This window comes from Rissa tridactyla, chromosome 2, assembly GCF_028500815.1.
Source record: "Rissa tridactyla isolate bRisTri1 chromosome 2, bRisTri1.patW.cur.20221130, whole genome shotgun sequence".
NCBI lineage: Eukaryota > Metazoa > Chordata > Aves > Charadriiformes > Laridae > Rissa > Rissa tridactyla.
In genome coordinates, this window is record NC_071467.1 from 43,572,205 (window position 1) to 43,600,191 (window position 27,987).

Consider the following 27,987-nt stretch of genomic DNA (forward strand, 5'->3'; position numbering starts at 1 on the left):
ATTTACTTCACATTCAAGTTAACACTAGCTATACTTTTTTTGGCACACAGTATTATTCTTAATGTGCCAAAGAAGTGTTGTGCACCTTATAAAACATGAATGTTAACACCACTAAGAGCAAATTCCTGCTATTCACAATCCAGTTTTATATTGGTGGTGTTTTGCTATGTTTCACCTATGCTTAAACCACAAGTCAGGAGAATGACCATTACTGATAGCATCTAACACACGTTAACAACGGACAATAGAAGCTGGAGAGTAAGTTGTCAAAAATTAGTGACTTTCCATTGTTAATCTCTGGATTTCATATTATTTAATCAGCATGAGAATAGAAGAATTGTTTTATTTTGTTTTGTGATTACAGATGCTCATATTAATTTACAAGGCAGTTTGTTGAGTAAAGCAAAAATCTGGCATCGTTGACAAACACCACCAAAAAAATTAATCCGCTTCTTGTTATCCTCTGAAAGAAAAAGAAGATATTTTTAAATTTTTTTTTCTCTGCCCCCCCAAGGCATTAAAGTGAAATACAGGTGTATACACAAGAGAAGCAGGAGATTCTGGCATTCAGAGGGCTTCCCCTAGGAGATGGGATGGTTTGTCAGCTACAGGAAACTGTAAGTAGCATTTCCAAAGGCACATGAAAATTGGAAAGCAAGACTTATTCTTGTGTTCTGGCCTTACGGACTGCTTCCGGTATCCTAATAACAAAATTATCCCTATTTTAAAGCCATATTAGCTTCCATTAAAGTTCATGTAATTATGAAGCATCTCATTAACTTCTGAGGAGTCAGGTCAAGTTCTGATAGATTAACTTGGTCTCCTCTCTCATCTTTCAATTTACTGTTTGGTTCATCATCCCAGCTTCTGTATGAAGCCTAGAATACTCTTGCATAGTATTCTGGAGAGACTGATGAAAGAAACATTTGCTGGAAAATATTTTTCAAGATTACATCAAGTTGGTGTGATTAAAATACTGTTTCCCATAAAAATAATTTGTTCATAACTTTTCACGTCACCTAAATTCATTTGTCCACTGTCACATATGCAATCTGTGATCAAGCTGAAAACTGAACCCTGATCGTGTACTTTGTTCATCACATCCCCATCCCTCACGATCTACTGTCACTGTCTAATATTCATTGCTTCTGGATTCTGCTATGCATTTTGATTAATGACATTACATTTGTGTCTGGACAAGTTGTAAACTCTGTCTGAATAATAAAAGCCATTGATTTGAGATAGCTAGCTTTTAAAAAAAAAAAGTTAGCTAGAAAGTTCTTTTAAACTGCATATCCTGTCTTTCTCAATTCCATCTGAAGGAATAAGACAAAGATCAAGACCTCTCAAGCTCTAGCGCTACTGATGACATTGGCAAAATCCAAAACATTGCTATGGAATTGAAGAGGTTAATGAATTCTTCTGTACTTTATTATTTCTGGTTGTTTTTATTTTTCCCCCATCCAAAAATAGATGGTCTACCTCTTGGAGGTATTCAAGACACAATTTTCTAAAATATGAAATATAATGCTATGTAATATGATTGTAAAACTAATATTAGTTTTGTACAGCCATGTTTCCAATTTAGAATTGAGGGGGGGGAATATAAACTAATTATTAGGTCAAGTTACTCTTTGGAATCATCCTCTGAAATAATGTGGCATAAAAACATTTTGTCTGCAAAAATAACTGGCAAATCATTGCAAGAGAAAGTGCCCGATCACACACTTTATGTCAGACTCTACACTGTTTCCAAATGTTAAGACCTTTCATACACAGTATTATGACAATAAAAAAAGTTGAGGGCTACACCAGAAGATTACATAAACAAAAATTTATGTTTTGTCTAGTATAACAGGAGTCTTAAAAAAAACAAACACCACTTCGTATCCATTATTTCATACCCAGATGTTTCCTGTGCACCTGCAGTTGTCTCCAGTTCTGAATTCATGAACTATAGTATTTTAACAGCCTCTCGTCAGTTGGTTTGAGAATTTTCTTGTCTGCCATGTTTACGATCCATCCTGGAGCAAGACCAAAAAATATCTGTCTAGGATCCTTGCGTGCACTTAACATTTTGAAGAGTTCATCCTTAGTTATGTCTGGTAAGACATAACCGTATTTCTTGGCAAGTTCAAGCCTGGCTTCTGCAACCTTGGATGGATCTGCCAGGTACCCACGATTCCTGGCATCGGTGTAGTAACGGACTAGATCTTCGGGTGGAAGCATTCGCTTTGGAATAGGCTGGCCACGCAGGAAAAATACTACTGGCTTACATAAAATTTCTGTGGGCAAACACAAGAGAAAATCAGACACTATCCTTTATAATACATATTCAAAGACATTAAATGACACCTTCTTATTTAGTACTTTGTACTAAATAAATAATTAAACTCTTATTAAAAAATATCAAGCAAAATAAACATCTCAAGAATATTCTTGCTCAGAACGAGATAGTGTTCTACAAGTTTCACTTAACTAAACAAGCAATTCCGTTTTAACTGATATTTATAGTGACAGTCTGAATGAATCATTACTTATAATACATTTAGAATACCTACTTTGGAAAGATACAGCAACTAAGCTAGATACCACCCTTTATTTAAAGGCCTGGCTTCCAGGTTAGAAGCAATGCATTTGCATGGATATTCACAGTGTACCAACAAATGTCAAATTTAGTGTTTCTGTAAGTATTTTAAATAAAGAATCAATGGCATGTGCACCTACTAACCATTTGTGAGACTACCCTCTCCTCCTCAAGTTTTACTGAGTTTGGCAAATTACATTCCAGATCCTTTTAACCTTAATATCTTGATTATTTTCTGGATTGGAAAAAAATAAATTGTATCACTCCAGGGTAAGATATTTTCCACACTAAAAACGTCTATTCCTCTTGTTCTGAGCCTCATTCACACATGAAAGCTCCATTATTGTCAATAAAAACTGCATGAATGAATATTAGGCAGGATGCAGCCTCAAGCAAAGCAAAGCCTCATTCTCCAGTGAAAGTGTTCTGAAAACAATAGCCATTTTGACTGGAACGATTCTGAGCTTCTGTAACTTAGTTATTTCCTCACTTTAACTGGAAAAATATTTTAAATTAAAAATATAAACATCCACAGTGTTTTTTAAATCTAGTTCTTTCCTGAATTTTCTTAGGGTTATTAAACACATGAGAAAGTTAGAAGACAAAAATTCAAAGAAACAATCTTTTATTAGTTCCTCTATTTACAAAGCTACTTGGATTTCTTTAACTGGCTGATTATTAAGTGACTACTAACATTGACAGGGCTAAAAAGGTGAACGGTTAAGAAAAGCAAAACTGAGGATGCATTCCAGTTCAGCATTTGTATAACAATGTGTTGTTGAATCTTTTAGAATAGAAGACGTGGATGATTTTCCAGTAAGAACTATGTTTGAAGATTTGGATCATTTAATCTTTGCACATTCAAAAAAACCCCAAAAAGTCAGAAATGAAAAGAAATTCTTACCCAAACTCCTTGGATCGTAGAATGATGTTGTTACAACACCACCATTTTTTTCTATGGTTGCAATTGCTAATTCAGATGCCCTCTGCACTTCAATATTCACTTTTGCTGAAAAGATATCAGCACCCTGTAAATTTCAACACATATTAGAGTAACATGAAAATGCGTATTTTAGGACATACATGTATTCTTCTCTACAAAGTTGTAAGAAACATTAAATCCCACAAAATATTATGATTCATCTGTTCCCTGCACCAAGATGGGTAACCAAATTGCTCTCTCTGAGTCACCTCGGTTGAATGAAAAAAGTTTGCCCGTCCAAGATATTCTTTCAGTACATTCTAGTCTTCTGTTGTAAAATACTTGTTCGACCTCTTGTTATGTGCTCCTTAACTGTTATTTTCGTAGTCTCCCAGGTCTTAAAACTCCATCCTTGTTGTTTTTTTTTCCTAACACACAGTGCCCTCTAGTGGATTTATTACCACAAAAATACCGCAGCAAACAGAAAAGCTAGGATGCTTCCAAAACAGCCTGATAAAACCCAAAGCTTTATAACTGCTTCCAAAGTTCCAAAACCCAAGGCTTTTTACTGCCTGAATTAATAAGTGTCTTGTACGCATACCTCCTCCACCAGCTGGACACCATAATCCCTTTTGAGAGGTTGCACTGTTACACCTCTGGCATTAGTGAGCTGTGTTAAGTCAATTGGTTGTGTGGGGTCAACTCTACCCAAATCAATAAGGTACTGCAGCCTCTGAAGACTGAGCGGTTGATACTGACGTCTGAGGCTGGAGAGAGGAAAACAAACCAAAACAAAACACAAAACAAAACAATGAGAAATTTTGCCAACAATATAGAAAAGAAATTACAGACTATTTTTTTTTTTCCACGTGCTGTCAGATGTGGTTAAGAACAGCAAGACCCTATCAATTTCTTGTCTCTGCAGAAACTTGGATTCTTACTGTTGGGTATTCGTGAATTTGTGACAACCGTTAACATAAGAAGCTCAGTGCCTGCATTCTGCTACATTTCTTTTGTGGAACTGTGGATCTACACCGTGTCTTTAGCTATCAAAAGTGCTTCTCATTTACTATAAATTAGTTAAACAAACAGGAGGAAATTACAGTACTTGGAAATACAGTTTGAATCACACTTCAAAACTAGCAAGTCTGACAGAGAAAACGTTTGATAATAAGAACAGGTCTGTAGGTTATACTGCATGCATAAAGAACGGCAATATAAAAATTGCACAGCTATTTGATGAAGTTGTAACAGCAAATTAAACATAAAACAAACTGTAAGTTTAACAATTCACAAATAAATTCACATAAGTCCTTTCATTCTTAAACTAACTGCTAGGTGTGGCACATTTTTGTTACTACTGCCTATAATAACATCTGTATTCATACAATGCTTTCATAACCATACCTAAAAGCAACAAAATAGTCAGTGACAAAGGTAACAAACATGCCTTTTAGCAAACAAAACCAGCTTTAAACAACAAAATTTGTAATTGTCGATATAGTGAAGGAAATGAATAAAACACTGGCATACAGACCTCCAGCTAAGAACAGCAACTGGTTAGAAGAATCATTTTAAACACTAAAAAGGTGAAAGAAGGACATAGCACAAACAAGCACAATGTGCAAAGGGCACAGAAGTGTCAAACAAGGCAGGGTGTCTGAGAATAACAATTGTGAAAGATGACGTAATGGCTTCATCCAAGAGATATGATATTGAAGAGCTTGTTGAGATCCTAGGTGGAACAGATGAAATGCAAAGACTGCAGTGTTGCAGGGCTAAAAAAGTAGAGTCATGAAGAGAAGCAGAATTGTTTGGCTGACAGCAGATCAGAGCTTCAGGTGAATAAAGCAAAGAGAAATAACAAAGCAAAGCTTTGGATTACACTTCCATGCTTAACACCCTCACTCAAGTCAATGGGACTGTTCCCAGTCGGTTCAACAGTTATCTGCTGTGCAGACAGGCAAAGAGCGAAACAAGCATGTATGGAGGAGTGGTCTGAGAGGAGAAACGCACTCAGCTGCAGGAGGGAATGGTAACTGCTACATATGAGGGATCATGCAAAGAAAAGAACAAATAAGCAGAGATGAAAAACAGCAGTAAATTAGAAAAATAATCTCACAAGAAATGGGAGATTCTGCTGGTAAGGAAGCTAACAATCTGAGAGGAATGTCTCATTTTCATTTAGGCCTGTTTTGGCATATTAGATTCTGGCTTCAGGAGAAAGATCAAGAGAAGCAGACAACGATTAATCTCTGAGGAAACATGAAGACACTTACCTATGTCCATCATTAAACCCGTATTTTGGTATGGCCAAATAAAATGGAGTTTGGCCACCCTCAAAGCCTAATCGGGGGCGATTTCCTCTTTGTCTTTCTCCTTTGTGACCTCGACCACACTTCCTACCTCCATATCTTCCACGGCCACGTCTTTTCTCCTTGAAAACAATCAATGATACATTTAGTCAACTACTTTGGAAATAAGTATCTATAAAACATAAGGTTTCAGAGACATAAACAACTGTGCAAAATGCTGATTCTTGAGAAAAAATAAGAGATAGATCTTTTCTAAGGATAGAAATAGTCTGAAAAGCAGTTAATGTGATTTTTGCAGAGGACAGCTCTAGGCAGGCACCACAAATAGTCTGAAAGTTACATGAATACATATTGCAATAAAAGGAATACTAGTATTTAATCCTACCTCCTACACTTTGCACTCAAGTTAGAGAATTTTCCTGAACTAACTAATGATATTTCCTCCTATTTCATGAGAAAGCTGCTCAGTGCTCAGAAGTTTCCGAACACTGACAACAAAATAAGAAATTTAAAAAAAAGGCAAAAAATAATCAATTCCACTTCAAGGGGCAGAGGAACAGACTATATATGCTATGCACACATGTAATTCTTTTCATGGACTCAGACTTTCTGAAGAGTCTGCAACCATTGCAATTTCTACTGACTACAAATCAAAAGAGAAGACTGTAGTTTAAATCTTTATTATTTTTTTGAATTAAGACTGTAACACTAAGCTGTTAGTTTCCTGAGCACTTTAAATTAGCACTGCAGCCATAAGTAGCAGTTGAGCAATCTTCTTGCACTCAAAGTGATAAGCAAAGATAAAACTTGTTTCTTTTTTTTTTCAATTTAAAATCCAGGTCAGTTGCACTCATCAGTGCAATTCATGGGTATGCAAACATCTACAGGATTACAAAACAGGCAGTAAGCAAGGGTGGAAATGAGCAGCTGGGGGTGACTGCTATTAAATGAAGTGGTGCCAGTTCACTCTGACCTAACTAACAGAATTTTCTGTGTAAGGTGACTTCATTTAATTCATATACTGAACAATTTGCAGCACTAAGGCTCACTTCCGAGTCTTTCACGCTTTGTAAGGGATAAGACAGAGCCAAACGCTTCAGAATCCTTACCGCCGTGCTGCATGGGGTAGAGTTCAGTGTTCAGCTTGACGAGTCATGATTGCATCTGCGCATCGCTTTGATGGATCCATTTGATCTTAAAAAGTTTTTCTCATTTAAACTAACATTCACTGGAGTGTGAACGAACATGGAAGGAGCAATGTCATGTTGCTAACTAGTCTCATATCTCTGCACAACACACAATTCACAAGTTTGTTATTTTCCATTGTGTTCCTCAATGTGACTCAGTCACGCTGGGAGGCATTCAAGCAACACATTCTAAACGGTATTTGTACTGCTTATAAACTAACTTTGGTTAAGTCACAGCATAGTTCACTGCTGGATCAATAATGATATAAATAATTAATTATTAAAGAGAATACAGTAAGCCTCTTCAATTTCTCATTTTTTGTATTCAACACTCAGATAGCTAAACTTCGAGCACACCTAATCCTACAAATCACCCTATGCAGTTAGACTGCAGCACAGAATACTCAGTCTGAAAACTGCTCATTACATCATGGTACTTGATTATTAGCCTAACACCATAACGACATAAAATTTGATGTTTTCTGCTCTTTAATGTGCCTGTAAGTTTTTCAAAGTTATGGAGCACTTAATGTGCACTGAAATATCAGTATAAAAGTCAGTACAGACGTATATAAAACAAATAAATGCATTAATGTATTTCAAACATCGTCTAACCTAAGATGCACAACTTACCTGTATTAATACTAAATAGTGTAGACTTCAAGTGCAGTTTTATGCTAGACAACTATCCCTGCCACCAAAGGCAGATGACTTGTCCCCAGCCCACACGTTATGCTTCTTTACAGTGCCTCTTGTGCCGACACAAGAAGTTGTGTGGCTCTATGTTGGACAGGTCAGGGAATTAAACTAGATGAGAACTAATTTTTGTCTAACCAGTTTGCAGGTGGTTTAGTTCCTTGCTCTGGCTCACCGTACAACCTCTATCAGCAGTACTAAACATAAACAGCAGGTGTGAGCACCTGGAGGCAGAGGGAGGGTACAGCTGTCTCACTCTTTCTGATAGTTGCCCATACACACACCAGATTACGCGATGACTTTAGTTAATACAAATACACCAACAATAACTGGTCACAAACAGAATGTAATCAGTACATTGACCAGGCTTTAGATTGTCAGAGGATCAATCAGGAACCAATCAAAACTTTTTTTTTTCCCCCACAACTTCTGTTCGTGAGGTCAAATGCTCTTACATCTGTTTATTTGAGAACTTCATTAAACACAGAATAAGGTTATCAGACACCAAAAGAGAAATACCAGAGAAACAGAGATGAGATCACTTGTACAAACTCTAACTGAAGGCAAAGAGTTAGCAGTAACATGGGGAAAAATATGTTCATTTCCTAGATGGAGTTGCAAGTTACTTGCTAAAGACCCAGTGAGCATACAAAAATCTCTACTTTCAAGATTAAAAAAAAAGTGTCTTCCTAAACCCAATAGCTACCTCGAAAAACAAAAAATCCCGAGGCCAAACACGGTCAGGAAAGCATCGGTTCTAGTAAACCTCAAGTGCAGACTATCTCACAACTTCTGTATGCTAAGCCTGGAAAAAAACGTTTTGAAGCATGGATTACTTTAAAAAACCTTAAGAATCACCACTCCAGTCCTGCACAGGGCTGCTTCTTTCAGCTCTGCTTGACTCTGGCCAAGCTGGGCATTCACAGGTCCGAGTGAAGTAACTTGACAGTCAGGGTAACAGACAACCCCAACAGCTGCAGTAGGGAAAAATTTCCATTGTCTTATATTGTCACAGGTCTAAGGGGTTAAAACTCTGCAGCACTCACCAGCTCTGCAGACATCTTTAAGGAGCTTTGAGCACTGATAGGAAAGTGCTGCTTGGTGCTCCCTGTCAGTTCTCTATTCGTATGAGTTTAGCTTTTGAAGCTCATCCCCCTGTTCACTGATATTTCCCCCAAATGAGGTGGGTTTCTTCCTGGTTTCTTTTCTTTACTCCTCTATCACTTCACAAGGAGACAGCAAGCAACAGTAACAAGAAGCGCTGGCTGGCATCACATTGCTTTTCTTTTAAGCCTTTGAACCTCCCCTTTTCAAACGTATTATCCCATAAACACTTGGTATTCCATACTTTTTTACTGTTTCTGCCTATCCCCCAACGATGGCCCTGGGGTTTAGCTAGGGGCACTCATCAGCTAGTTCTCTGTGGAGATGGCCAAACACACCAGCTACAAGACATATACAAGACAGAAACAGGGACAACACACACAACACTGCCACGCATTCTCAGCCTTCCCGCACGTATTCGGCGAGGCCGTTCTCTTGAGCCTGCCGCAGCCTCCCCAAAGACCTTCTGACAGCCCTCGAGGCAATCGCCAAGAGGGCCGGGCGTGCCCGTTGCAGAAGCAAAGCCCTGCCGCCGGACGGAAAGCATGCCCACGATACACCCGACAAGCTGCAGGCACTCACCCGCTTTTTGGAGCCTGGGCTGGGCCTTAGGTTGGCCAGACTGACCCTGGGCAGCGACCGCAGCAGCTCCAGGGCCCTAGTCCCTCCGTTCCCGCTCATGTCCCCTCACTTCCCAAGGGCAGCAGCGGCGCTCGCCTGGGAGAGCTGCTTTACGGCAGAACCGTAAACCGCGCCTCCCCTGCCTTCCCAACAGTGTCGCGCGGCCTCCCCCGCCGGCGGGGCGGGAACGTGCGTTATTATTGGAGACTTCCCTTGTAGCGCTGCGGTACTTGATCACTTTTATTATTTTAATCTAAAAAGCGGACCTACTGGAAAATCGTACAGCAGTTTCAATCGGCATGTGGGTCTGGCGCGGGGCGGGGCAGGGTGTAGTCTCACCGGAGTGACGAACGGCGTGAGGTAAGCAGCCGCGGAGACATCACGGAGCAGAAAGGCCAGTTCCCGCTGTGAAAGTCACCCGGTGCTTCTCGGTGTCATATCTTCAAACGTCTGTTTGACCAGATCCACCTTCCACGTTGAACGTCTGCTGCAGATTTCATCTTGGAGAAATGGTCACGCAATGGCTCTGCCTGTTCTGAGAGTAAAAAAGGGTGAAATGGAATTAAGACATTTGTGACTTTCAGTATAAAATATGTAGAGCTTAGAGCCACAGAATGGTTTAGGTTGGAAGGGACCTTAAAGATCACCCACTCACAACCCTCCTGCCATGGGCAGGGACACCTTCCAATAGACCAGGTTGCTCAAAGCCCCATCCAGCCTGAGGCATCCACAAGTTTTCTGGGCAACCTGTTCCAGTGCCTCACCACCCTCACAATAAAGAATTTCTTCCCAATATCTCATCTAAATCTACTCTTTTCCATTTTGAAGCCACTACCCCTCATCCTATCACTACATGCCCTTGTAAAAAGTCCCTCGCCATCTCCCCCGTAGGCCCCCTCTAGGTACTGGAAGGCTGCTATAAGGTCTCCCTGCAGCCTTCTCGAGGCTGAACAACCCCAACTCCCTCAGCCTGTCCTCATAGGAGAGATGCTCCAGCCCTTTGATCATCTTCGTGGCCCTCCTCTGGACCTGCTCCAACAAGTCCATGTCCTTCCTGTGCTGAGGGCCCCAGAGCTGGACACAGTACTCCAGGTGGGATCTCACCAGAGCAGAGTAGAGGGGCAGAGTCACCTCCCTCACCCTGCTGGCCACGCTGCTTTTGCTGCAGCCCAGGATGCAGTTGGCTTTCTGGGCTGCGAGCACACAGTGCAACAACACTGTTGAGCTTCTCATCAACCAACGCCCCCAAGTCCTTCTCTTCGGGGCTGCTGTCAATCTATTCTCCACCCAGCCTATATTTGTGCTTGGGATTGCCTCAGACCAAGTGCAGGACCTTGCACTTGGATTTGCTGAACTTCATGAGTTTGTCATGGGACCACCTCTCAAGCTTCTTACCCCCTTCAGAAAAGCTAATAAAAAATGATGTAACAATGCACATTAATTGCTGATATGGACAACCATCTTATCTAAATCCATTTCAGCCACTAGGATAGGGAAAAATACATAGTTTAGAGCATGCTTTGCCTTGTAAAGCTCTCACTACTTGAAGCAGAACTTTGAATTTAGGTAGAAAAACATCACTCGTATAATAGATACCAAAACACAAAAAGCTACCTGTGAGAACTGATTTTAACAATAACAGGGATCCCCCAGCATAAATACTATGTATCAAAGCAGCATAACAATCACAGCAAAAGGGCCTGCATGTTTAATGTCACGTAGTTGGCGCAAAGGCTTCTCCAATAAATTTTATGCAGCCATGCTGATAAAAATATTAACGTTGTTGAGCAAAAGCTTTGCGAAAAAAAAAACCATCCCTGCCTGGTATGGAACATGCCAGGGGGAAGGATGTGAAAGAAGTATAGCCTGCATTCAGCTGCTGTTTGAGCTGCCAAAAAAGCATCCGTGTTAGCCAGATACCACCCGGCAAATACAATGAGTAGATTGACTTTCTGGGAGGAAATGTCTGACAAAGATATATGGAATAGAAGACAAAGAACAAAGTATTTCATTTTGATAGCAATGTGTTTGCCATGCTTACTCAGAGCTGGTCTAAGTATTCGGGATGGACTGGAATGATCCAGTAATTTCAATACAGAGTGCCTGAATAGCCCAATACATATCAAGATGAATGAGAACCACTGACTCTTGGGGTGTAAGCCAAGAGATTTAATTTGGTGATGAAGGCATCTGATCTGATGAGGACAAATGAGTTCTGTCTAACAATGCTCTTTGCTGGTTTTCCTGTTTCCCATGACTTACTATTTTAATATTTACCTATTTAAGAATACTGTAATTTCCCATTTCCGCTAAGCTTTATAATACAGCATGATTTTTACAGGAAATATTCAAAACCATAGACATGTACAAATTATACTAGAAAAGTGCGGTATCATCTGGCAGATATATATGGACATCTGAAGCGTAGTTTTAAAGGTGAAAAACTGTTCAAACTCTTTGAAACCACTGGAAAGCCAAAGACAGAAGCAGCTTTGGAGAGCCCGCCTTTTAAACAGTACATGCAGACTTGCCACCCCGTCATACACCAGGCTTCTGCTGGGCTTCCCCTGAGGGGGTTTCCCTTGCAGGCCTTAGCTGCCTGCCGGAACACCCCACAGGCCTGCAGCGCCCACACACCTGCCCAGGCCGCAGTTCACCACGCCGCCGCCTTTTACACGCAGCAGGCCGCCCCGGGAAGGCACGTACAAGGCCGAAAGAGGAACCAAGGGTCGCTGCTCCGGCTCCCCGGAGGCCACGATAATCTTTTACCTCAGGGCGGGGCGGGCGGGCGCCAACGGCTTCCCTCAGTCGCGCGGCCGCCTCGGGCCCCGCCCCCACCTCGCGCCCCGGCGGCAGCCAATCAGCTCCGGGGATGGCCCCCGGTGCGCGCGCGGGGGGCTGCCCGGGAGCGGGGCGCGGCGGAGCGGCGTGGGGGGCTGTGGGGTGCCAAGTCCGCTCTCCCGCCCCCGGCTGCCGCAGCGGCCCCGGCTGCCGCCCGCCCACCCGCGCCCCTCCCACCTTCTCCCGCCCTCTTGGCCCGGCGCCCGTCCCGCCTCCCCCGCTCCTGGCCGGTGTCCCTCTGGCCGCCTCGCAGCCCGGTGTATGTGCGGCAACAACATGTCGGCGCCGCTTCCCGCCATCGTCCCGGCCGCCAGGAAGGCGACGGCTGCCGTGAGTGCGGGCGGGGGGCGAGCCGCGGGCAGTCACCGGCGGGGCAAGGGGGTCCGCTCTTGGCGGGCGGTGGCCCCGCGCCCCGCTTTGTTCTCCGCTGCGGCCTCGGCCCTGGGCGGGGGGCGGCCCCGCGGGCTGGGGGCGATGCCGCCGTCAGGCCCGGTTGAGGGCAGGCGCCCGCTCGGTGTGAGGGGGAATGGTGTGTCGGCCCGGCCCGGGATGGTTGACAGGTCTGTCCCGTTATTTTCCTGTCAGAGCCGGAGCGGGGACCCTCTTTCTTGGCGGCTGCTGGAGTCGGCGCCGGGCAGGGGAAGGTCACGGGTGTCGGTGGGGGCCGGCGGCGCCGTGCGGCGGCCGCGGGCGGGGTGCGCCCGCTGATGGCGGCGGGGAGGCCCGGGGCAGGAAGGGAACGGAGCAGAGCAGAGTTTTCTTCTGAGAAAGTCTTGCCGTGCTCCGGACGGGGTGCGATCTTGTGTGGGTGTCTGTGGTACGTGGGGTAGGTGCGTTTATAGTGTAGTGATCTTACACCACTGTCTTGGTTTGTTGTTTTTTTCTTTTTTTCCCCCTTTAGGTCATTTTTCTTCATGGATTGGGAGATACCGGGTGTGTATTCTGATCTATTACAGACTTAACAGTTATAGTTTCAAATGTAAGGCTGTGTGTTTTAAAGACATGAACAATTGACAGTTACTTAAGCTTCTTATTTTGCCCTTAGTTGACTGCAGTGGCTAACGACAGATGAAACTTCATATATGCTGAAATAATGGTGACATCTATTTATTTAAAATTTCCCAGTATAACTCCTGAAAAGGTTTTTCTTCTCTCTTTTCAATCACTTACCTAATTTGGTCTGAATGTGATCTCTCTTTTGTTCTTGAGTCAAACTGGGTGGAAAAAGAAGCCTGTGGGTTTCTGATCGTTCGCTTTCCTGAGAGTGGGTTCCTAGTTATTCCTCTGCTTGTCTAAATTTAGAGTTCTCTTTTTTCCGGACTTGTGGATTGCTGGTTTGATAGTAGGTGCAGTTAGGCCATGTCACATTTCACACTTCAGTGTGTCATGCATATGTTAAAATCCAGGTTTACTTGATACATCTAAGCAAACTCCTAAGTAGTCACCTCATGCTACAGATTTCTCTGTCTGAAATATGGTCTTCAGAATTAAAAAAAAAAACAACCTCAAACAAGCTGTGAAATAACGTGTTTGCCTTCTTCCTGTTATTTCCACGTTTGAGCAGAAATGGAAAGATAGGGAATTTCTGGCAGGTGTTCTAGGTGTGGTGTAATGTTTCCATTTAAAGCTTGTGTGTGCTGAGATATAAGTATAAATTCATTAAAGCCATTGAATTAACAAGTTAGGAGTGTGTTGAAACCTTTTTTTTGGTAGATGACTTTAAAGGAATTGGCACTTGGATACTTGAAAATAAGTGGTATGAATGCTTTGTCTGTTGTGCTCCCTTATGGGCAAAATTACATATTTTTTTTTTTTTTTTTAAGAACTCTGATTTTGTTACCTGGAACTTGAATGTTTAACCTTGCAACAATGCAAGGTTGAAACTTACAATGTTTAACATATAAACTTTTTCTGAAGAACTAAAAAAAAAAGTCTGCTGTCAAAATTGAAGCTTGTGTAACCTGGACACTTAACAAGTTAAAAAGAGTCAAGTCCATGCACTTGGCAGTATTCTACAAGTGGAGATGTGCTCTTATTTGGTGTGCTGACACACCACCTTGTTTGCATTATCCTTCTTCCTTTCTGCTGGTAGGAGGCAGCTGAGGCAGCAGTGCTTCCTGCATCTTGGCACCAAATGTTCAGCAAGTGATTGCAGAATCTTTTGAGTCTTCAGAATTTGAGTCGTTGCAAATTGGGTCGATGTTGGTTTTGTGAAGTGGAAAAAAAAAAAAAAAAAGGACTTACTCTTTAACATAAATTGTAATCCTTATACAAATGTGCTATTTCCATTTTGGTGACAAAGCTGACGCACAGTCCTCAAGTTGCAGATGCACTGAGCATACTGGAATACATGCATTAACAAGTCGTAACACCTCTGTGGAAATAGAGTGATTTAACTGTATTTGTTCCTCTAGTCCATTGCACATCAGATTAACTAAAACTGCCATTTTTTTCCCCAGAAAGCTGTAGTAGTGACCCAAAAAAGAATTGTCTGAAGAGAACTAATTAACAATTTTATAATTTTCCACAGTTCTACTTCACATGAACGTTTAAATTGCTCACTCTGAGAAGTGTCTAACAGAGGTTATGTTCTTTTTCTGTCTTAGCTCCTATATAAATGGCACTTAAAGATTGGTACCTACTTTCAAAATCTGAACATAGAGGATTGTTCTAAAGAGTCTGCATAAACGTGTATATGATGTTGCTTTCCAAATTTGTCAAATTAATCTTTATAGTCAGCTAAAAAACATCCCCAAATTTCTATCAAACTAGTTTTTGTCAGTCTTATTTCTCCTTTAGATTCTTATTTGGCCTTCTGTGGTACTGCAAATATTATGCAAGTAATATCACCCATGATTTGTTAATTGTGTATGTAAAAGTATTGGTAGGAAACAGGCTGAGATACACAGTCAGTGTTTGAAATGTCTGTGCTGTCTGTGTGTTTGAAACATGTTTAACTTTAGGTATACATTAGCTTGAGGTATACATTATGTTTAGCATACATTAACTTTTCAGGATGATATTAAAACTAAACCATGCATGCTTTTATCGCTTGTCTGCTGTTGGTGTGATTAGTTTTGCTGTGTCACTGATTAATTTGTTACAGGTGTTTTCTGCTTAGAATCAACTTCCCAGTATTCAGTTCAGTGGGTGAATTAGGAGTGCTGAATAATGAGAAAAATCAGGAAATACAGGTGCCTTTGAGTGTTCTGGAAAGCAAAGTGAGGACACATGCAGTGGTTTTGTACAGGTTCAGATTTGGGTCCAGCTCGACTCATGTATAAATGAGCCCCGGAATGAGTCTTTCAGAGCTGTTCATTTAAATTATGCTTTCCAGTTTCCTGGTCTGTAGGAAGCTTGATAACTCATCTGCTGTGCAGATCTCGCATCGTTCTGTGCATTCATACAGCACAAGCTTGAGACTAAAAAAAATACCTGCAATGTGGAGTGTTGTTCAGGACTGCCTAAATCTGAGAGCATTCGAGCTGAGCCAAAGTTAATGAGTCTGATTGATTAGGTTGGCTCCATGTGGAGTTAGCTCAGATGTCAGTTCGCTGCTCTCCCACATCAAGAAATTTGGTTCAGAAAAAGCAAAGTTGGCTGTGAAAGAAGCTGCCTTAACTCTACAGGAGCAGCAAAGCAGCCTCTGGGCTAGAGCTGCCTGGAAGCAGGATGCCCGTGTTCAGATGTCACCCAAGTTAATAAACCCAGCCAGATACAGAGCAGGCTTTGCCTAGAGCCAAGGTGGTATTTCTGCAGCTGTGCTGCAACTATTCTAGTCAATTTAGATGAAGTGTCCTTGACTGTATATATGCAACAAATATTCAGAGGCAGAACAAACCTTTTAAGTTTAGTACTGTATTTGTAGCATACTGCAGTTGATGTAAAAATTTTCTAGAAATGTGTTTATATTGATCTAATTCAGCATATTTCATACTTGCTCTGTGCTGTTGCATCGACATAGATACAGGAGCTAAGACAAAACATAAATGCCATTTAAAATATGTTTTGTTAACAGGCATGGATGGTCAGAAGCGCTTGCAGGTATCAAAAGCCCGCATGTAAAATACATATGCCCACATGCGTAAGTTTGTAACTTTTCTTGCTTTACATTTTTCTGTAGAGTTACTTATTAAGACACTTGAACAGATGATGAAGTCGAGTGGGATTTGTGTGTCTCTGCACCGTGCTAAAATAATGTTGATGCTATTAAATATTTTGTTGTTTTTAGGAACTGGTCTGTGATTTACTTTATGGCAAAATTGAATTTTTATTCATATTTTGCCTTTTTTTTTTTTACTCATTCAGACTGAAAACGTATTTGGAAAGTTATGTGCAAAGTTAGATTGTTTTGACTTTATATTTTCATTGAATTGTTTGTTGCTTTTTTTCCCCCAACAGTCATTTGTTAAAAGCCAGTCTTAACAAGAAGTAGTATTTTTTTTTTTTATTTTACTGACCATTAAATATACTTTGTATTAGATACATGTACTTCTTAAACTCAGGTGCATGTATAGTAGATGAAGTTTTCCTGTTACCTATGTCAAATTTCGAAGATTCACAGAATATCATATTTTCAGCAAATAATGCAATTTGAGCTATCTTTGTGCAATTTGAGAAATTAAATACTTCTGAGCAGGGTGAGGAAGTCAGTAAATAAAGCATTAAGATCTATCTAGCATTTACTTAATGATAGAAAAACTAATTAAGTATAAGCTTAATTTATTTTAACACAAAATTCAGATTGCTTTTTTGCTCCAGCAGTCTTGGGAGACATAGAACAGGGATGATAGGGAGATAAGTAATCAATGTTTTGGTGTATTATAAGCAGTGTTTTGGTGTATTACTGGTTACTGGGCTGTGATTATTTATTTATTTTACCACATGGCCACACTTTGCTGAACCACTCAAAAAGAGTTTAGTGATATCTGCTGTTCTTTTGGTTTGCCCTTTGTCCTCTTTCAGTGTTTCCCTGCAGAATTTGTGTTCTTCAGTGTCAGTAGATTAAAACTACAGGCAGATTTGATCCATGGCATGGTCCATTGGAATTGTCTTGGTATATCTGAAAAGATGCCATACATACAGCAGCATAAGGGTGGGAATGAGTCCTGCAATGAAGGGAGGCACTACTTAAGCACATTCTGCTGTTGAGAGAAGCACTGAGTGTGGCCAGACTGGTATCCGCCACTATGCTGCATTTGGCTCCTTCCTTAGGTTTGCTGATGCTGCTGTGTAAGGTGCCTTCATCCACTGGGCGTGTGTATAGAGTTGTGATAAATGACTGCTCCACAGAAATAACTAAATGAGGTACATATATGTGTGTGATAGATACATCTTTCATATGTATATGCTGTATATGCGCGCACACACATTCACATATATTTTTATAAAGCAGCCTGTTAATGTTTTGCTTGCTCTCCATAGAGAATGGTAATTGAGCTCTGAATATTAATTGTGTTTGGGCTGGCAGATTTCTAAGGAGATTTCTTGAAGAGATGCTACAAAGTAGACAATGTTAACTATGATTTAAAAGTAAGAATTAAGGATATGTAATTTTATGACATAACTGCATCTGCATTATTAAATTTCAGTATGTATCTTACATCAGTGTTGTTCATTCTTATTCCTAGGCCAGTTATGCCAGTTTCTTTGAACATGAACATGGCTATGCCATCATGGTAAGTATTTGTTCAATTACAGATGATTCTAATCAAAAGATATCTAGGGGTTTGAACTCATTGTTCTTAATTAAAAATAATGAACAACCTGAATAGCTAGTTTTAATCAGATGTAAGTATAAAAACCTTTTTACTTTAGTTCTGTTCTTCTAAAAGGGCTCTCACAGGTATGCTCGAACTCCCTTTTTGTACCTAAGGTAATGGTTATTTCTCAGGACTAATCTTAAAATATGTCTCAAAATACGAAACCCGATTTATTTTACAAGTATAGTATGTATAGTGTGTGAATTCATAGGCAGTAGCAGTAGAGAGTTGGAATGGAAACATAATTGCTGCTAGTGAGTAATATTTGGTGGGTCAGTAAGATATCTAGAAACTGTTCTTTAGAACACCTGTTCTGAATAAAAAGCAAGAAAAATATGGTAGATTTCAGTGGTCTTAAACCAGTTCTCTTCAGTTTTTTTTCCCCTCAAGTAATGTGTATTTGTTTTTCCTATGTTTCTTCAAACAGTATTTTGATTTTGTATGTGCATGATAAATTGAAATTCCTGCTGATAATTTTTGGAGCAACTATCAAAACTGAGCTGCTTAAGCTGCAGTAAATTACAGAAGATAGTGAAACTCAGAAAAGCTTTGTTGGCTAGATGTAGCTTTTTAGCCACATTCACAGATTGTTCACTATTTCTTGTAAACTATGGTAGTTGGTAGAAACGAATATGTCAGCTAACACTATTGTCTGGAAAATATCCCAGTTTTATTATTTGTCTTTTAAGGAAGTGGCATGGATGCTTTAATGAGTAATGGTCTTGTTGATATTTTTGTAAGGTTTGATATCATTGGACTTTCTCCAGATTCACAAGAAGATGAAGCTGGGATCAAGCAGGCAGCAGAGAATGGTATGCTTAGGAGTACTTTGTATGTCTTAAAAGTACTTCCATGTATTCTTAAAAATGAATTATCAGTTTGAAACATATTTTCCAAAGACAAAATGGTTAGGGAAAGTAATATGTATATATTGTATTATTGCTGATCAAAGTTTACCTAAGTGCATAGTTTGTTTTGTTTTGTTTTTTTAAACTTCATGAGTAAGTAGAGTAATTCACCAGTACAAAGACTTCATACTCTCAAATATGGAATGTACATGGGAGCCAGTGTATTTGGGTTTGGGTTTTTCTTGTTTGTTTTTTTAAGAGCTTCTGGGTGGCATGGCACATCAGGGCTGCACAAGCATCCACTTGTGATGCTGGATAGTTAGAAGAGGATACCATCTTCCTGGTAGTGGGGCTTTTGTGAGACTTACTTGTGTGGTTTTCGTTTTGGAAATGGTATAGTGGCATTGGAATTTCTGATCATGCTCTAGATCTTTTGATAGTTTTTAATGTATAGCAGATTAGATTTTCCTTTCACTAGCTTTCTGTTGACATCATGGAGAAGGCCTCTTTCCTTTTCTAGACTTTCTACAGAATGGAGTGTGTTTTAACTACTGGGCTTTATTTATATTGCAGTTAAAGCACTGATAGATCAAGAAGTAAAAAATGGAATTCCTTCTAATCGAATTATTCTGGGAGGCTTTTCTCAGGTAAGGTACGGTTGGAAAGAACTGTGTCTTTTTCTAGGGAAGTAACCTAGCTTTCCTAAGGTGGGAAATCCAGACACTTGACTGGAGAAGAGCTGACGTTAGATGCTTCTAAAATTTTAAAGTAGCAACTTTCCTTTGTCTTAACAAATTAAGTCTTCCAGTTTTATGCAAATAGTTACTATTCACTGGAAAATGAGCATACATGTAGAAAAAAGGTACTAAAATTAATAGTCTATTTAAAGTCTTTATGGATGTAACATACATAGCTTTGCGTGACGATCTTACTAGTATTTTTAATTTAACTAGTAGATATTTGATGGTCTGGATTTATTTGGGAAATTCTTTCCTTCATACTTGTAAGACACCTGCGGTAGGTAGGTTAGTAGATTGATTAGTCCATACACCAACTCACCAATCTGCATGCAAGTAAATTAAAATATTAAAGTAGTAATAATACTGTCGTGAGTGATGGTGCTTTACTTCATGCTTTGGGTTTTGGTGTTTTGTTTTTTTTTCCTAGCTGTTAGTTATGGTAAATGTCTTGCTTTACTTCTGAATTGATCTCGTGGGCTTGGAGCGGGGGTAAAAAGCAAAATAAATGTTGTATAGGAATACTGGTTTCAGTATTGGTTCTAAGGAAGAATAGGTTGGAATGGAAGAAGACCTTTAAAGGAGAAACCAGAGATCTTGAAACAAGCATTAAGAGGAACATTACTGTTGCCATTCTAATACTTATATCTCTTTATCTTAGGGAGGTGCTTTGTCATTGTATACAGCTCTTACAACACACCAAAAATTAGCAGGTGTTGTAGCCCTCAGCTGTTGGCTTCCCCTACGGGCTTCTTTTCCTCAGGTATTTGTTTCTTTCCTAAGCTAATTTGCACTTGGGTAACGAGTATATCTGAAGATTGTACCTTGTGCAGGAATTAGTAGCCATCATTATTACTGAATATTGACTGTTTTTTGATAACCGAAAGGTTTTTAAAATAGGGCCCTGGAATTTTAGAGTTTGTCAAGTAGGGAAAATGAGGAAATACTCAGTAGCTATCTCTGCTTAAAATGACATTCCTAGGAAACTTAAAGGATACAGCAAATTTTCTTTGAAGAGTAATTTTCTATTTGCCATGTGTTCCATCTGCAAGGCAGTATCTTATTAGAGACTAGATATTTAAATAAAGTACCATTTTTTTTTTTTTTTTTTTTACTTGGGCAGGAATCATGTTATTCTGTTCTGAAATTAGCGACAAAATTTTATGTGCAGGTTTTTGAACTTAATATGTTCTCAGGCACAGCGCTTACTTCATAAGGAGCTTGCTGGTTATACGTTGTGTTTGTGGTGTTTTGGGGTTTGGTTTTTTTTCAGAATTCAACTTATTTGTCATGACACAGGGCATAGTGGCATGGAGTTATTTTATCTCAAAGATACTAGCCTTACCTTCACTTACTGTCTCTTCTCTCCTCTAATTCCACCCCTAATAGGGCCCTATCACTGGTGTCAACAAGGAGATTGCTGTTCTTCAGTGCCATGGGGACTGTGACCCATTGGTTCCTTTAATGTTTGGTTCTCTCACTGTTGAAAAGCTAAAGAGTATGATAAATCCAGCCAACGTAACCTTCAGGACTTACTCTGGCATGATGCATAGTTCATGTATTGAGGTAATTTTCTTAACAGAGTGTTTTAGCTGGGTATGGTTAATTTTTTCTCCTTGAAACAAATATGTATTGGGTGGGGGTTTTTTTTGGGTCAGGATTTTTTTGTTGGTTTTGGATTTTTTTTTTTTAGTAACAAATGCTTGATGCTACTGACTGATTTCAGTGAGTAAACGAATGCCTGGCTAAAAAAACATTCAAGGCAGAAGTTTGTATGACTAGTGGGAAGTTCCTCATAAGGTTGTATTTTTGGGACTAGGCTAGTTGGTCTATAAAATACTCTTTTTTCTGAATTTTTATTCTTTGATTATTAAAAAAAAATATCACTGAATTGGAAGGCAGATTCTCAGAGCATAAATCCAACTTGGTATTTTGGAGAGAAGAATCCTGTTAGTTCTGTGGATGGAGACATCGAAGGATAGGAAGGGAGGGTTGACGTTACAGAAGAGACAGCCTCAGAACTTATATTTATGGTTCTGGCTCAGCAGGCAGCTGAGCTGATGTAATGGTTTGCTGCTGCCAGAAAGGGGTGGACTAGTTCCCTCTGCTCGTGACCTTGTGGCCCTCTTTTCCTTGCACTAGCTCTGGAGCTGATCAGAAACTTCTTTGAACCATTTGAACTACTAAAATGGCAAAAGCTGCTGGCTTCAGTTTTTGCAGCTGTAGTGAGTTGAAGCGTCAGAACTTACACAAAGTGTGTGGTAGCAACAAGAAACATAAGAGGAGGCAAGGAACACATCTGCCATTTGTCAGCAGCAGAAACTTTGTTAATTTGGATTGCTGCATCTTGTCGGAACTGTACTTTTGGACAACCTCTTTGTGACATTTACACAATCGTATTGTGTTTAGACAGTAACAGCATTGAGTTGTCACACGAATATATTAACAATGTGCTCTTTCTTACAAAAAAAAATTATAATTATTTTTAACATGGATTTTTTTCCCAGTCTAGTTTGCTGTATTGCTTTTCCTTAAGGAAGGAAGCATCATGAATTTGAAACTGAATGGTTAGGAGGAGGAGCTGCTGGCTTTTCACACTGCTGCTAACTTGCAAAAGTTTAAAGCATATGGGAAGCTGCGGCTTTAGCTACATTCAAATCCTATCTGTGCTCAGCCTAGTGCTCTTCAGATAATTTGATGATTAATGTGTAGCTTGCCTGCTCAACTCCAGAGAGAGAGCAAAAAAGTAGTTTTTGATGGTTTTCTTGTATTTTAGCCTCTTACGAGTGCATAGTGCCTTGCAGTTATCAGCCTTGACTTGTGTGCAAAGTGGTATGATTTTATAAATAACCATTAGTCAATATTTGTAGCCCAGCTGCTCGTTATAACTGAAATGTTGAAACATGATTTAGTGTAACTGAATATGTATCAGTAGGGAACTTCAACTAATACATACTTTTATCTTTAAACAGGAGATGATGGATGTAAAACAGTTCATAGACAAACATCTACCTCCCGTAGACTGAAACGATATGTGAGAAACCTTCTATATAAATGCACCAGCATCAACTGTGGTAGAGTGTTAATCTTTTCATATGCCTGATAGGAAGCATTATTTCTATACCTGCAGTGTTACTACTGTGTTGCAAATTTATACTTAGGACGAGGATTAAATAATACACATGTACAGGAAACGATAATCTTTTTAGTATTAATCATCCACTGGTGGGACTATATGAATGAGGCAGCTAGGTAACAATGACAATGTAACCTAAGCATACTGTTTTAAGACGTCTGATTTTTTTTTTTTTGATTGCAGAATTTTAAACTATTTGTATAAGTAATTAAAAACTCAATTTAAGCGAGCAACATAAATGTGACCAGTTTAGTTATACTTGAAACATGGTTTATTCTTCATACTCATTGAAGCATTTCCTTTATGTAATGGATGCATAAAGTACACAACATGTAATATAGTGGGCATATGATGGTAGAATAGATGTTACCAAGCTTTAAATATGAAATGTTTATTGTTACTACAGATAAGGAGGGTTGTTCTCCTAGAATGACTAGAAGTCAGCAAAGATATTTCTTAAATTTAAATCACCTCAATTTTTAACTGTTTTCATATAGGTAGATAATGTGGAAATTCTAAAGGGACTCATTCCTTGTTAGATTGTCATTTGTTGTTCATCGTCTTTTTTTTTTTTTAATTACTATAAACTCACGTCAATGCTGACTTGGAACAGAATTCTGAAGAAGCACATAGTTTCATTTACTTCGAGTTTCATTTAAAAATGCCTGTTTTCGTACTGAGTATTTATCTTGTGCTTTGGTCTGTGTAGCTCTCATTTGTGTAGAAATGTTGAGGTATTTCACGTGAGCAATTCCAGCATGTAGTTTTGATTTTTCTGTCTGCTTTGGAGTAACTAATTGAAAACAATGCAGCTGTGTAGTTTTGGATATTGTTGAAGTCTCATCTGTAACACAGGCATTGACTAATTTGAATTATTTTTCTTTAATAGAAATATAAGTCCAGTTGGGATATAACTTAAACTTCAAATTGATATCATCTAGTACTTTCTTTAAGTGCATATTGAGAAATGAGTTTCTTCTGAAAAAGAACAAATAATTTTATTTTCAAATATATCATTCTACATTTCTCTAGATCAGTATAGCTTAGGAATATGAAGACCTACTATGGGAAAAAAATAAATCTGCAAGATATGGAATGTTGCTTCTTTCAGAAGCTTAAAATTCTAGAATGAATTTGGTTACAGAAATTGATGCACACTGAAGAGCTTTTTCCAGTTAAGAGCCATAATTTACTTCTGGAAACAGCTGCTGTTCTGTAGAGTTTGGGGGCTGTCACCGAACATTTAAAAAATACACTACAGTTTTTATTACATAATATGATGCATAACAATGTTCTATACTGTAATATGTTTGCAAGCAAAGAATATTCCTATTTTTGGATGCATCTGTCATGTCAGCGTTGTGCTTCATAGCTGCATTTAAGGTACCTTCTCCTCTCCCAGTTTGTTCCAGTGGTCCTCTTACAGTGTATATGGATTTACATCTAAGGCATCTGTCAGTACAAATGCATAAATGGGGAATTACCCCTTTATATCCCTTCTTTAACACAGCTACTGCTGGAAATCTGACTTGTTCACCTAGTGCGAGTTCTCAGTTTTCAGTGCTTTTTTTTATATGTATCACACTTCATTTTTAGGAAGCTGTTTTGCTTTTCTAATCCACTTGCCTCTGGATTATTAAACAACTCAATATGTAAAATTGAAAAGGAGTATTTTTCTAAGTGGTATTGTAACACTTTTAGATATTCCATCTGTGTGGTTGAGAGGGCATGTCTATTAACTTTGAAGTTTAATTAGTCTTTTCCCTCAGTCACTCTGTTCTATAGATCTGCCAATTTGTCTTTCAGTTAATTTAGTTCACAGAAGAAACCAGAATATTCTGACTGTAGTTGTGCCAAAGTTCTATTGAGAAAACAGTGTGTTCTAGCTTGGAGTCATTCCCAAATTGCATTAGCTAATTTTGCAGTCCTGCTGAATTGCAAACTTGGTAAGCAAACTATATGTTATTTCTCCTAGTTTTTAGATATATCGTTGTTCCACTGTTGTCTAAGTAATTCCCTGAATATTGGCCTGTTTTCCAAAGTTCTGCACAAGGTTCTATTTTTTTCTTTATTATTTTCTTACTCTGTTTGCAAATTGTTGGATAATGCTGTTGAGCTGTCTTGTTCAACTTCTATTTGACTCTGCTCATTTCACATATTTTTTTTTTTTTTACTCTGTTAGAATGAGTTTAAAAAATATTTCTAAAATGTTAAAATGAGATCAGTCCTAGCTTTATGAAGTTAGCTTAATAACACTTTCTTCATTTTGGTGAACTGTGTCCACAGCTTGTGATCGGTTTCCAGTACTTACGTGTTTTAATCCAAGTCAGCTTCAACTGTCATCTCCATGATGGTTTCAAATGTTGTTCTAGAAATGCTTTATGTGCTGACTTTGTTCAAATATTCAGCTATCATAACAAGATTTTTTTCATACTGTTGTTTTGCATGTTGCTTTTTCTACAAAGAGCTGTGTTACCAAAGTAAATGTTGTGACTTACTCTGAATTTCTGTATTCTAGGAAGAATTCTTCCCCTCAAGTTTTGTTTTTTTTTTTTTTTTTTTTAAAGGGGTGTATGTGTATGTTGTAGTTGGGGGTTGTTAAAGAGCCCAGGAGCTAGAGGAAACTTCAAGGACGTATTTGAAGCCTCTCCTGTTGCCTCCCATATTACAGTGTGTACCTTGAGCTCCTGTCTTTCGTAACTTCCCAGCTGGTTAGAAAGCTGTGTGTGTGATCTTATAGCTGAACTTCTTCACTACCTGAAGTGATCTGATGCTGGGATTATTGTCATAATTGCATGTATTTTTAGGCTGAATGATAGCTCAGTGTGGTGTGGGGGTTTTCATAATATTCGATTAAAATGGAGAAGTTGGACTGTCAGTGTTCTAAATGTGAATGTCCTATCCTTATAAACTACAATTTGAAACTGTCCAATAAGAAAGTTGTTTTTTTTATAATGTTAGACTTTCCCCAAAAGAGGATGATGTCTGTTAAACCTGCGATAGCATTGATAAGAAAATAACTTGCTTGCAGATTGGTTTGTTTCAATGGGTATCTAATTCTCTAATGTGTTTTTAATTTCAAAATGGTACTTCAATTTGACTGCAGTTTTGTGCAGTCACAAGTCTGACCTTGTTGGAATATGTTGCCCACTTTTTAATAAACATGTTGAATTATGTATTATAAGCTAAATCTTCCAGCCATTCTTGAAGAAAACCTGTACTGGGGTCTGTACTGTTGTGAGGGCTGTATGATTTGGTCTCTTCCTCCGATCTTGTATAATTACAACACAGTAGATTGGTAAAAGTACTGTACACTGTAACTGGTATTAGAACTGTTAATTAAAACATGTTCTCTCTAATGGAGTATACTGCACTTCATTGAAATAATTAGGATGCATCTTTTATGTAGAGATGCTATTTGTGTTGATGGATATGACTGATAACAAACTGTATAAGATGTCGATGAAGCCATATGTACAAGGCCTGTGTATCTTAAATTTTATAAAGAAATACTGAACACTTTTTGTGTTATGAAGTATAAGCCATTTATATTTAATATAAACATCCAAGATGTAATTTACTTAGTTTACTCATTTTATTTATGATGAGAAATCTTAACTTTGGAAATTATTTCTGTAGTAGGGAAAATGTAAAATCTTTCAATTTTTATCATTGTGAAATAAATTCCATACTTACCTGAAGGAAGTGAAGCTTTCATGTGCTGTGACACAGGCGCTTTAGAGGCTTCTTGAAATATATTACATGGTAATGTGTGCATGATGCCATAATACAACAAAATGATGATTTGTAGTCGCTGAAAAGACAAGACCACTTACCAGTTTGTGTTTTGCTGCCTTATTGGGAGAATGCTAAGTATGATTTGATTATTTTTTTTCATATTCTGGGTTAATTTTATTTTAACTTGTTTCTTGGAATCTGCAGTCGTTTTGAAAGGTAGAAGAAATTAAAATATTTTCTAGTAGCCTTATTCCAGGACACTAAAGAGACAAAGTCTTCTCACTGTGTACTACTACACCTTTCTCTGGGGGTTCTGCAGTGTCAGGAAGTTATATGAGAAGTTATATTAGATTTCGCATACATACCACTTAACACATTTGTTAGAGAAGCAGTTTTCAGGTCACGGGTTACGTGTGCTCTTTAGGTTAACTGTAATATTTGAGGCTGATCAGGGGTAATACCTAGTGTGGGGCACTCCAGAGAAAATTTGAGAGGGAATGGGGTGAATGTGTAGTAAAAGTAGATCTTTCCCCTCAGGCAGTTTAAAGCAACTAAAAGGCAACTAAAGGCTCTGTAGACTGTGAAGTCTAAAAGTCAGCGTGGAGTACAGTTAGGAAGTTCATGAACGTGTGGAAATGCACATCAGATGGAGTGCTGTATGTGAATATATTGTGGCAACTTAAGGATATAAGAATAGCTAGTAACAGTAAAGATATACTATATCTTTGATACTATACAGACTAATATATATTTAATACAATACTATACAGAGTAATTTGTCAGTTTATGTTTTATGAAAAACTTTTTGAGCCACCTTCAGTTTCTACTTATTTTCAGCCCTGTCATCCCTGAGGAGATAACTGAGGAGAAACGTTGCCTGAATTAGTGTAGCACAAAATTACAATGTACTATTATATTAAACTTTATCAAATACAGTGTAAGACCACTGGTGTAAGTGAGGAAGGTGACTCTCAAAAAGTTTTCAAAGTGTCTGTTTGTTAACTTGGAAATGGGATTCTTTGAAGAATAACAGCTGTAGAACAGATTATTTTATTCCTTTTTTTTCCTTTTTTCTTTTCATTGCTTTCCACTCTCATGTTACCACCGTATGCCTTTGGGATAACAGGTTTTATTAATTCTCCTTGAGTGAAACAAGTGCCTTTGATGTAGCTGATTTAAACAAAGTACTTGTATAATTTAATGGGCATCCACAAAGTGAATCAGTAGATAATGGTTTTCTCTGAGTTCCAATTGCTAGAAAAAAGCAACCTCTTGCCTCCTTTTTCTCTGCACAACTTGTAAAACTTAGAACTACTAGCCAGTTTGCTGAGGTGTAGTCAACTTTGCTTCAGGCATCTGAGTGGGAGGTTTGGCCTCTCCGTGTGGAGAAGGTAGACTTCCCTCAGAGCTTGTTCAAGGTTCTTTTTTAAAAAGTCTATTTGTCTGCATGAACAGGTGGAGGAGATGGAGTCTAAAAGTTGGAGTTTGAATGT

The 27,987-nt window shown here is 38.9% G+C and overlaps 2 protein-coding genes across 3 annotated transcripts; one reads left to right on the plus strand and one right to left on the minus strand.

Annotated features, from left to right (window-relative positions):
• Nucleotides 1-323: 323 nt before the first annotated feature.
• MRPL15 (mitochondrial ribosomal protein L15) lies at nt 324-9,575 on the minus strand. The gene is made up of 6 exons (XM_054191707.1): nt 9,394-9,575; nt 5,789-5,946; nt 4,111-4,276; nt 3,492-3,615; nt 1,905-2,285; nt 324-463 (listed from the first exon to the last, which is right to left on the minus strand). The coding sequence occupies exons 1-5, from the start codon at nt 9,490-9,492 to the stop codon at nt 1,948-1,950; spliced, it is 885 nt and encodes a 294-aa protein (XP_054047682.1). The 5' UTR covers nt 9,493-9,575; the 3' UTR covers nt 324-463; nt 1,905-1,947.
• Nucleotides 9,576-12,455: 2,880 nt separating this feature from the next.
• On the plus strand, nt 12,456-26,115 carry LYPLA1 (lysophospholipase 1). 2 transcript variants are annotated; one of them, XM_054190291.1, is made up of 9 exons: nt 12,456-12,603; nt 13,175-13,206; nt 16,292-16,357; nt 17,904-17,951; nt 18,777-18,847; nt 19,457-19,530; nt 20,282-20,383; nt 21,010-21,186; nt 22,593-26,115. In XM_054190291.1, exons 1-9 carry the CDS (start codon nt 12,535-12,537, stop codon nt 22,644-22,646), a joined length of 693 nt encoding a protein of 230 aa, XP_054046266.1. In that variant the 5' UTR covers nt 12,456-12,534; the 3' UTR covers nt 22,647-26,115. The 2 variants fall into 2 exon arrangements, with proteins under 2 accessions (XP_054046266.1, XP_054046267.1); XM_054190292.1 differs by lacking the exons at nt 12,456-12,603; nt 13,175-13,206; nt 16,292-16,357 and adding an exon at nt 16,896-17,580.
• The last annotated feature ends 1,872 nt before the right edge of the window (nt 26,116-27,987 follow it).